This window comes from Calonectris borealis, chromosome 2, assembly GCF_964195595.1.
Source record: "Calonectris borealis chromosome 2, bCalBor7.hap1.2, whole genome shotgun sequence".
In the NCBI taxonomy this organism is placed as follows: Eukaryota; Metazoa; Chordata; class Aves; order Procellariiformes; family Procellariidae; genus Calonectris; species Calonectris borealis.
This window is the reverse complement of record NC_134313.1, coordinates 20,493,647-20,505,079: the sequence shown is the minus strand read 5'-3', so window position 1 is coordinate 20,505,079 and position 11,433 is coordinate 20,493,647. Positions and strand designations below refer to the sequence as shown.

Genomic DNA, 11,433 nt, shown 5'->3' with positions numbered 1-11,433 from the left:
AGTATTTATAAATACTTCACAGTTTTCCATGGGAGATCATATTGCTTCTTGGCCTTTTGGCTAAGATCAAGTGTAGTGTGTGTGTAGTATATTGACCTGTGCAGAAGAAAATGACTTGTTATGGGTGATCTGCAAGTCTAAACGTACTCCTGGTAGAGTATGCTATGGCAGAGCACAAGTTACAGCTGAACACTGAAGTGGATTTCTTGTCAGTTTGTCACTTGCAGCTTCCTGTGCTACCATGCCCATTTACAACTCTGCAATGGCTACCAGCAGTGGCATCACTGCACAACAGTGGTGCACGCTGCTGCTTTCTTATGAAGGCTGATGTTGTGAACGGAGAGGAGTGATTTAATCACTTACTTGTATTGGTAAATTTGTATTTCTAGCAGAAATTCTTTTACTTCCTACAGTTAGGAAAAAAAAAATTCTCACACCTTATACTTGTTGCATAGGCAGTACAATTGAAAAAAAAATTGTGTCTTCCTGTTAATAAAGCTAGTGTGAAAATTCTCAGTTCAGTTAACAGCACTTCTCAAATTCCATTTTTGTACACTTACTGGATGTATTTACAGTGGAATTCCTCTGGGAGAAGTGTGCAAGGTAAATATGCAGTAGAAGACAACAGTGCTTTAATGAAGAAAAAAAGTTTAATGTCTGCTGGAAGGAAAGGTGTACGGGAGGAGGGGAGTCCATGTGGTTCTTATGTCCATCTCGGAGCTTCAGTGAATGCATTCTCCATCTTCTGCTGTGTGGATGCTATTATCCCTGAATTCACGGGTTGTATGAATTTCTTATCTTGTGACAGATGTGCTGAGACTTGTTCCCCGTGCATACAGGGAACAGTGAACTTGTAAAAGAATGGAAAGATGATCTGACTAGATCATCTCTGCTTAGAAAAACAATTTTTAACTAAGTTGTAAGTAGATTCTGACACAAGTTTTGCTTAAAAGTAATTGAGAAAGCAAGACAGTAAGAATTACCTTTAATGGGCTTAGTAATGGAGAAAAGTTTTTAAAAATGTTAAGTATGCTTGTCATATTGCTTAAAATCTTGCACAAGTCAACTGATGTGACAGCAATTTTCGGATATGAAAGAAATGTTAAATTGTAAAATACATTTTAGAAGGCAACACTTTTGTGCATATTTTCTGTACAAATGTTCTGGTTGGAGTAGAATGGATGACTACAGTCTGTGCAGACTAAGCAGCAGTATGGCAAGCAAATCTACTAGCACACACCTCTAAAGTATCCGACGGTGGGTGGGAGATAGGGAGAAGGTCTGTGAATAAGCTTTAATAATAATGCGTCTCTGTCCTTTTCACCACACTGATGAAGCAAGGAGGTACAAGTCGTAATTCTTTCACTATTGCTGACACAGGGCAGGGAAACCTAATATCTATCGCCTATTTAAGGTAAAACCTGTTGAAAGCTACATCTCATCTTTTAAAAAAATCAGTTTAGTGCTTGCTATTGCTATTTCTGAGGCAATGTAAAATAGACGCAAATAAATACTATTTATTAAAAATAACAAAACATGGGCTAGTTAATAAATAGTTGGAAACGAAGCCCCTGAATACATTATGAAAGTGCATTTGTTCTTTGTTACTTCAGCCATTTTAAAAACCGTTAGATGCTGCCACCTTCCTGCATGTCAGCCCTCTTGCATTGCCCTTCCCTCTCCTGCTGCCTACTGCTGTGGCGTTCTTCCCTCTCTCTGCCTGCCCGAACTTGAGCACAGCTGCTCTAGAGATTACCCCATCTCCTCTGCCATGTGCTGGCCTAACGCCAGTAAGGAAATGGTGCTCCTGTACGTAGTATCTTGCATGTTAAAACCCATGCATTGGTATCTGTTTCATCTTTTTCCTGCGCTGTATCTTCTTTCCTCCTTCCTATATCCTGACTTTTATCCTCAACAAATGTGAAAACATTTTTGCTAAACTTTTTGTGTAGCTGCTGCTCCATTATTATCTTTTCTTTTTGGTTTGAGTTCCTTGAGGGATCTCGTACACCCACTGCGTATGCTTGTTTTCTTTCCCTCTTGCTGCCATAGGCTCCTCCTTTTCCCTCTCCGTACTTGGCCTGTTCACCATGTCCTTTTTTTTTTTCTTTACTGAAAGCTAGACTTGATTGCCTTCACTGTTATTCTTGGCTATGGAGGATTGACCTGCCAGGATGACTGAAAAATCATCCTTTCCTTGATTCTGCCCTAGTTGCTCATGTCTGCAATGTCCTGTGTTCTGAAGGGTTTTGGAGCAAAATGTTCACTTGTTCTTCTCATGTAGGACATATATAAAACAGTGCTTTCATTTTAGTATGTTTCTAGATGTTGGGATTTAGGAAAGGTAGTTGATTTGGGGGGAAAGGAAGGAGAAATGAGTAAGTAACCAGAAGTTAAGAACAGCCTTGTGAGAGGGTGGACCTAAGTAATGGTGCAGGTGAATCTCTGGTGGGGAGGTGGGCAGTGCCTGTGCCTCAACCTTTTCAGCAGCTTAGGGGCAGGTCGGGTACCTCTTAAACTGAGTATTAAAGACAGGCTTTTTTGTTCCTGGGTTAGAAAGGCAAATGCGTAATGGCATTATCAACAGGCGTTGCTTCAGCCCGGGAAGGAGCTGACTTAGTTGCTATCCTGTAAGCCTGAATTCAAGCAACACCTGCTATTTTACCCTTAGCCTGCAAGCTGCTTTTCCTCCCTACCTGCATGCTTTGAGACAAGACTTTCCAGTGCGGTATGGGTGTGGGTATGAGCGTTTTCTAAACTCAGGAAAAAAAGGATAGGAGTTTTTATTGAACTGTTTGGAGGCTGATTGTCTTCCCCTAGCTACTACGTGCAGCACCAGCGGGATCCAGGTGAGACATGGCTAAGACTAAAGCCAAATATTAGAGGGAAAAATTAAGATGGTACGTTTGTGGATCGGGGAACAAAGGCCAGTCCCCCAAAGTCTGGGACCATGGCACTTCAGGCCTCTTACAAAGGGCACCTTGAGCTGTCTACATCCTTGCAGTATGGAGGAGGGAAGGTGGAGGCTTGGAAGCGAGCTGAATTTTGGGTAGAGATCAGAGCAAGGCCTTTTATCAGGAATGTGATGGCAACTCTGTCACCTCTTGCCAAGCGTAGTTAAATGCGTTATGAGAGCTGAGCGGACAGAAAGATTTTTAAGGGCAGGAAGCAACTTTGACGTTATTCTGGTGTTAGCACCTTCTGTCCTAAACAGCATGTTTAAAAACACGGCTGCTAAATGGAGCCTGCCCGAAACATGGTTTGAAATGAGTTCAGCCTATTGAAATTCTAAACATAAGTGTAGGTTTGTGCTGCTTTGTTGCCTGCTTGCTGCAAAAGAAATCCGTGTAGTTGCAGGTGGATCTCTCTCCTAGAACTGAAGATCACTTTTTCCTCTAAATTATGCTCCATTTCACCCCCACCTAAAGTGAAGATCACTTAAACAATAGTGTAAAAGAGAAATCCAAAATTGTAATGAAGTTGGTAACATCGGGTATAAAATATTGCTCTCTTGGCCTTGAACGGACATACTTTGAAGAAGGAATAAGGTATTTTCTGTAATGTGTTCCAGTCCCAGGAGGAGGTATCTAGGAATGATGAAATTCCACGGTTGTGTAAAATTTAGATTAGCACCTCCCCCAAAAACTATTAATTTTCGCCCTTGTGTCCATGTAATTAAAAGAAAAAGCTTTTGAAAGTGACCTTTGGGCAATATGTATTGCAGTAGTGCCATCAGGCAAGCCAGCCAGCCTGCAGGAACCCAAGAAGGCAGCAGAGGTGGGAGAGGAAGTTACCGGCAGAGAAAGGAAGATGCTTTCGTGGCCATCTGTGTGAACTCTTGGGGACCACGTTTCATCAAATTGTCTGTTAGATTTCTCTTCCTTAATATAACGCTTAATCAACCCTCCTGAATCTTTGTTGCAAACACAAGCAGTTCAGAACCCAGGCATCACAGGGACGTGAAAGGTCTCTGAGTGGCCTCTGTAAGCATCGGTGTGCATCGCCCTCTTGAGTGCTGCAAATGCTCCCCGCAGGCTGGCCAATTATTCCTCCTCCCTTGTGGCTTACTAGTAACTCCCTTCTTCCAAAAGCTGCAGAGCAATGCATGGCATTGTCTGGCTTCGCTGGGCCTCGTCTGCTCTGGCTTGCACAGGGAAATACTACACTTGCCTTGCTGGAGCGGGAAACAGGAGGCCAGTGAGGTTTAAATGGCCGGAGGTGCTGTTGAAAGCTTGGGTGGGGCCAGACAAACCCCACTGTTTCATCTGTTGGGTAGTGTTGCCCTCTTCTGACCTATGCACAGATCTCAAGTTTTGGACATGGAGAATTCATGGTTTAATGGTCACAGTGGCATCTCAGTGGGCACACCGAGACTGCGTGACTCTCGGCTGGGTTAAAGACAGCCTTCTGGACTTGTTAAAGGCCAGGAAGACTGCTGCTCTCCTGGCAGTTCAGAAATGAGAAGTTACAAGCTTCTAGAAGATTGCATTGGGTTAAAAATTAGGTCACTTGCCTCTGTTAATGCAGTGTGGGTGCGGTAGAGCGGGTGGCGTGCACGTCCGCAGACCGACTGGAACCTTTTTCTCTGGCTGAGCGCTTACGCTTGGGCTGTCCTTAGGTTTTCTCTGTTCTCTGGGTCCTGGTGGTTCCTTATGGCCTGATACAGTGTCTCTCCTCCCGCTCTGCCTGTGCCTGACCGCTCAGCTGAGCTGGGGTATTTTTTATAGCTTTGCTACAATAAAACACTCGCACATGTTTAACATTTCTAACATGCTTTACTGAACTTGTGATTATAAAGGTAATTTACAATAAAGCAATTAAATAAACAATAAGTTAAAACACAATACGTTTATACATAGTATTTCAAAGGGCTCGAATGACTATCAGGTTCCAATACATTAAGACTTTAAAACAACATTAATATTCAAAGTGTATCCATGCCTATACTTATCATTGTAACATGTTTCAAGACTCCCAACAACGTACATTTTTGGTTACAGTCCCCTATACGCACAAGACCAGTGAAATGCTCGAGCAATTGTACGATTGAGAAGAGCACTACACAAGACAGGCACGAACGATGTGCTGGAAGCTGCCTGGGGAATATGGGTTTTACCTCTACACTGAATTGACACTTTGGACAACAAATGGAAAGCGCTAGCATGCTTTCTGGAGTACATGTGGGACAAGTCTCCATGTCACTTACTTAACATTGTAGTTTCACAAATGTTTTAGGTTAGTGCTGCCTAAAGAAATACCCCACCTTCCTCTGGCCATTTGCTCCCGTGTGCATCTCGTGCTACCCTTGAGCCAGTGCAAAGCGCTTGTACATTTGCTCAATGAACCAACCAGGGAAACTGAGCTTAACGCTAACTCAGCAAAAAAGAGCGCTAGCTGTAATTCTCCTTGATTTCCCTGGTCATGTTCACTGTGCAGATGCGCTGGCACCAGAAAGACACCAGCACAGGGGAGGGACACGGTGCCTGGGAGTAGGAGGACTATTTCTGTAGATAGCAGTACTGTTAAAAACACCAATTAAAAACATCTTGTGGAACCACAGGGTTCAGCTTTTTCATTTTGAAACAAGGAAAATGTTTTTGAACCAACTTATAGTGCAAATCACATAGTCAAAAGCAAAATGATGGACTCTGCCAGAATATACAATAACTTTTTATAACCTATCATCTCATCCCTCTTTCTCTCTGCCTCAGCCAGTTGGAGCCCAGGGACAGAGTGGACTTTAGGTTTTGATATTGAAGGGTGTACGGCGTAAAGAGTGCAGGGCCACCAGGCAGCAACCACGAAGCAATGCTCCGATATTGTAAATGGGATCTGTTCCTCCTCTGTGAGTACTGAAAGCCCACATGATAGTTGGTACAACGGGGGCTGCTACAGCCAGAACATCTCTGAGGAGACTGCTGCTCCAGTATCTCCTCTTTAGATCTGTCTGAGAGATAGTATGGATGTACCCAAAGGCTTCATCATCATGAGGTTCTGTAAAATCAAGTTCTTTCATGAAACGGTTTTCATTAGCTACGTGCTCCACCTTCCTGCATGGAGACTCCATAGGAGACAAAAGGATAGCAGAGTTTGGATCGCTTGGAGTTAAGTCCACTATGATACCAGAATCACTGAAGCTTCCAAGAGAAAATTCATCCAATTCCTTCAGTGAAGAAGGTGGGCTTAGAGGAGAGGCATCTTGAGCTCTGAAGATGTTTTGAATGAGTTGCTCCACATCTAGGCTGTATGGCACCACATCAGTCTGGATGGCCTGTTCCACCATCACATTGCTGCTTTTCTTCTCCTCCTGGGAAGAAGTTAGTTTTTCATCCAGAACATTTTCAATCATCTCCTTATTCACAGCAGAACTGGAGGGAGCTGGATCACTCAACTCAGAGGTTGTAGTGGTCAAACTCTCTTCAGATGAATCAGTCCCATTAGCTGTGTCCTCATTAAGGAGCAGCCCACTATCTGCCACTTCCTCCAGAGCTTGGTCCTCTGTGATGAGGCTGTCTGGCATCGTGGCACACGCTAACGGCTTCCCCTCTGAGTCACACGTGTACTCCAGGCACTGCTCATCCCTCACAGAGCTGTTCTGAGCCATCTCCATGCTCTGCAGCAAAGATTCCAGTTTCTTGTTTTGAATGTTTATGTCTATGAAGTATTTCTGAATTTTTTTGTCTTTCTCAGCCAAGCTGTTTTTCATGGTTTCAATAACCTGCTTGAGTTGTTTAATTTCGCTTTTTGCTTCCTTTAAGGCCAGCTCTGCCTCCACACGATTACACTCTTCTTCAATCCAATCTTCCCTCATCCGTCCCAGCTGAGCTTTGAGCTCTTCTATTTCTGTTTCCCTGTAGCAAAATAAAAATGTTATAACACTTCTGCCAACTGGTCGGTTAAAGAGTCAAGATGAGGCTCCACCGCACTGGGATGGCTATGCTGCAGAGATGCTCCAAGAAGGACGCAAATTCCTCCACGCACCATTTGCTGCCGCCTCTGAGAGAGCTGGCAGAGACGTGAGCCGGCTGCCAAGACACGCCGGCTGATTGCTACCCGGAGCCACCGACCTCGCCACACAGCCAGCAGCCTTGTGGGCTACGCCGAGATCCTGGACATCCTGAGGCGCAAGTGGAGGCCTCTAGGTTAGGTCCAACCACTACAGCGCTTAACATCTCACCTACCGCCTCGCCCTGGAGGAAAGGAGAAACAGCTGCCTGGATGCGTCCCCCGCGCCTGCCAGCAGCTCGTCACGTACAGCCAGAGCCAACGCTGGCCTCAGACAGCGGGACGGCTCGGGGCTGCGGGCACTGGCTTGCTTTGCCCAGCGTGGAGCCAGAGGCTGCTGCCGTGACTTGCAAACAAGCGGGGAGAGGGGCCCCTACGTGAGACCCAGCCCTCGCAGAGGCAGAGGTCGGGCTATCCCGAGCTGGACCAAGGGGCCCCTGGGACTCTGCCTTGGGGCTCCGATGTTTGAACACCCTTTGCGCCCGCTTGGGTTGTGTGCGCTGGAGAGCCAGCTCTCAGGGCGGTTTTAGTAAAAGAAACGACATCTGTTGCTGTGTAATGCACATTGTCACTTCTTTGCTCAGCGTCCGTACAAAGGGCTATTGTGAAAAATTCAGTATCTAAGTGACAAAAACACAAGCGGGCACACTGGTTTGTGTAAGAGCTTTTCTTTCATTCGGGGAGAAGGGGACATTTGTAGTCGTATTTCACTGAGTGAGGTAGAACAGGAGACTAAGGTAATACATGCTGGCAGGTAGAAACTGTTTTATGTATAAAAGGTCTCAATGCTAAATCAGACCAGTAAAAAATTATCCTTTAAAAATATTCTATTGGGAAAGTTCAAAAAAGGGAAAAGAGACAGCCATATTCATAACTAAACTGCATGGTATGTATTCACTGAGCACGCTATGAAACCTGAAATACCTGAAAACAACCTAATCAGACTGATCATATTTCAAATTCCATAATGAACAATTTATGTGGTCAAGAAATGAGTAAAACCATTCAGGAGTCCCACCCCTAAATGTTCCTGAATAAATCTTTATAACTCTGATTTCTGAAGTGAAATATACCTTTCTTTAAGTTTGCTCTCAGATTCCTTCAGCTTTGTTTTCAAATGCCGTACTGTAACTTCCTTCTGCTGCAGAGGAGTCAAATACTGCTCTGGATTTTGTGGCTTAATGCTGTGATTGTCACCACAAGAATTGTATCTCCCTGATCGCCTGAAAAGAAAAAAAACCAAACCATCACGTAACATCACTCGTACAGTTCTTCAGTCCTGGCAAAAAGAAAAGCATCCCATTGACTGATACTTGTCAATGACTCATTTGGGGCTCCTCAGTGTCCGCACAAGTGACTCCCTCTGGCAAATCAAAGTACTTGAGGAAACAGCTGATTTGTGGCCATAGTGCAAAATTTACTATTTACTGTACTTAGTTTCAGTGCCGTTACATCAAATGAGACATTTAACTTCAAAATACCTAACCATCCCCGCACCCGAAACGAGTGGTGTGCCCAAGAGCAGGCAGCCGGGCCACTGGCAAGGGCTCCCGGCCAGACACGGCCGGGTGAGGCAGCGTGCGGACGGAGTTCAGCTCCTGAGTTATGAGGCTGAGCGCGCTGAAACCGAGATTCATCCTACCCAGCTTTAGGTCTGTATCCCGACATGCTGGGCTGTTGAGTTGCCCGGGAGAGGGAGGGAAACAGCAGCGGCCTGGTGGCAATTTCTTCTCTGCAATACGTGCCGCGTGCTCGGCAGGCATCTGTACAGGAAACCGCGCTCCTTCGGGAGGTGCCTAAGGCTGGGCAGGGTGAATTTTCGCCCGAGTGTATGTTTTCTATATTAGCCCACCCAACTCTCTCCAAAGCGAAAGGACCCTTAGACGAAAGAACCAGTAAATCCCCATGAGAACCGATGGCATGAAACCACATGAAGGGGCCTGCCTTGGACTGAAAACCAACTCCAAAAATTGAATTTTACAGGGCTGAAACAATAAAGCTTTTACAAGGGATGGAGCACCCTGTTGACTGTCGAGCCACCAGTATGAGGAGCCAGACCTATGCTGAGGAGCAAGGTGACCTGCTCGGCAACTCAGACAGCTGATCCCACGTTACAGTGCCGAGAAGGTAAGTCAGCGCGCTGAACACCGGGATGCTGAAATAAAGACTTGCCTCATCACTGGGCTGCTGTCGCTTCCTTTGTATGAGCCTGAGTTGCTGCTGCTGGCTGAAGAAGCCCTGTAACTCTGATGGATGTTAGCAGGACTCAGCTGGTTTTTGCACAGTGTTGAAAAAGGGTCCTTTTCACGGGAAGCAGGTGGGCTGGCTCCGGACTTGCAGGATAAGGATCCATTATTCCGACCGTAAGGGCCACGGCTGGAGAGGAAGCAAAATGGTTAAAGCGTATTGGATTATCCTCATCATGCAACCCATTACGTGTCTTATTTTACACGCAAAGTTGTCTGAACACTAAACCAGATAGATAACTGTGAGTAGCTGGGAAGAAAGAAAGTCCTGAAGTCATCAGCCACTGCACATTCTTTCACTGACTGTGGGGCTCTCAGTCTGAGTTACGTGATCTAGGGAAACCTCGGCCATTTTCACATTTCTCTGTGACTCCATCAGATCGTCCACGTTCCCTGAACCTCTGACTTGCTTAAGTAATGAGAGGACTGCAGCCTGGACTAGTGCCAAAAGAACCATGTTTCGGCTTTCCCTGGCCAGGCCTGCGGAGAGATGCCCAGCCCTGGAGGTTTGCTCTAAGACTGCTTTCATGCTCCTCAGCAGCCCGAGGGATCACAGCGTGCAGTGAAAACAGATTTTGTTTGAGCCACTGTTCTTTTCTGCCTTTGGCATACTGGGTGCTTCAGCTGTCATTGTCAGCTATTCATTTGCTTAGATATAGTCTGAACCCCACTGAGAGCAGCCTGAAATGGTATTAAAATAGACAAAGGAAAGCACAGCCTTTTCTTTCTTCCTTCCAGTTTCCCTCATACATATCTACCTTTCTTTTCCCACTCTTCATGAAATAATCTGACTGTCAACTGTGTGTGCTTGAAAGCACTTGGTATCTGCACTGCCCGGCAGCTGCCAAAGGGCTGGGGAGCTCTGAGGGCAGCTTCCCGAGGTGCGTTCCTCGCTTGCTCAGTGGGTTTTGCCTTCCTGCACTACCACGCTGCTACCTTCATCCTCCCATGGAAGTTGTTCTTCTAAACTGTAATGAAAGGGCAGGTTTCAAAAAACACGGAAAAAGGCAAATCCAGCCAGCAAAAGAGAAGGCTTGAACATAAAACTTTAAATACCACAGAATTATGAAGCAAAATCTCTTCTTAAAATTGTCTGACTTGGTTTCCTCCCTTCACTGAAAATGGAACAGTTTATAAGGAACAGATGGTTGAGTGGCTGCTGCAAACCTTCATCACACTGCTGCGGTTTGGGTGATTTTATAATTATTTTACAATGAAGTGCAGGACTGTGGTTTGTGACCACATTGAAATGTTTCATAGTGAGTTCAGTCAAACAGTTAAAAAAGAAAATATTGCAAAGGAGACATCTCCTTCCACTTTGTAGAGTACAGCAGCAACTCTGGTGTGAGGCAGAACTTGCACAGACTGTGCATGACACAGCAATGCATTTGAAGGAGCACTATTATAGAAGACTTCTGTCCAATTAAGTAGGTCAGTATGCTCTAATTTAAAGTTATATTTAAATACACAATAAGATATGAAATCATACACAATCTTAGTGAAAGTAAGGTGATTTTAGGGCTTCATATTATACCTAGTACTGTTTTTTCCCACAGCCAGTACCTTTACTTGTTAGATTTAATCTAGAGAGTGCTTAAGTAATGTTTATTTTTCTAAGAGTCTCATGATACAGATAGGAAACTGCTCATTAAGCATCATTCTGCTGATCTCTGTACACTGGGGCACACTGCGACCTTGGAGACGTCTGTGTGACTTAAGCATACGGGTATCCCGCTGCCGGTCCCAGCCTGCCTGCCAGCTCTTCCACAAAGGGCAGGAAACCGGCCCTGTCAATGTGAACTCTTTCCTCCTACTCCAAAAACTGTAACCGGCAGGGATTGCGTGGGCAGAGCATAACGTGCGCTGTTCCATCCAAATGCCCCCGTATTCGCAAGCTGTTTGGATTTGCACTTCACACATGATAGGGAGAAAATTTACAGAAATCTTTCACGAAAGGTTCATTTAGATGACTATGATAATTTTTTTTTTTATTTGCATGTAATTTCAGTTATATAAAGGTTGGGCAAGGGTGTTTAAGAAAAAAGTGTCAAAGGCAATATTGTCTACCTCTTCCTACAAAAAATAAGGCCATGGTCTGGAAAGGTGCATGCCGAGCTTACAATTTATTACAGAGAGAAAACAAACTGCTAAGACCAAAAGGTTAAGGTTAACTGGTTAGAAG

At 44.9% G+C, this 11,433-nt stretch overlaps 1 protein-coding gene and 1 pseudogene across 2 annotated transcripts in view; one reads left to right on the top strand and one right to left on the bottom strand.

The window, feature by feature from the left end:
- The first annotated feature begins 40 nt into the window (after positions 1-40).
- Positions 41-176, top strand: LOC142079852 (U2 spliceosomal RNA; annotated as a pseudogene).
- Positions 177-4,757: 4,581 nt separating this feature from the next.
- SYBU (syntabulin) overlaps positions 4,758-11,433 on the bottom strand; it is a 42,650-nt gene continuing 35,974 nt past the window's right edge. For both annotated transcript variants that reach the window (XM_075144573.1, XM_075144574.1), the window contains 3 exons: positions 9,178-9,381; positions 8,079-8,228; positions 4,758-6,851 (listed from right to left, as the gene is read on the bottom strand). In XM_075144573.1, coding sequence (XP_075000674.1) covers positions 5,741-6,851; positions 8,079-8,228; positions 9,178-9,381 — 1,465 coding nt within the window. In that variant the 3' untranslated portion in view covers positions 4,758-5,740. The remainder of the gene's footprint in view (positions 6,852-8,078; positions 8,229-9,177; positions 9,382-11,433) is intronic.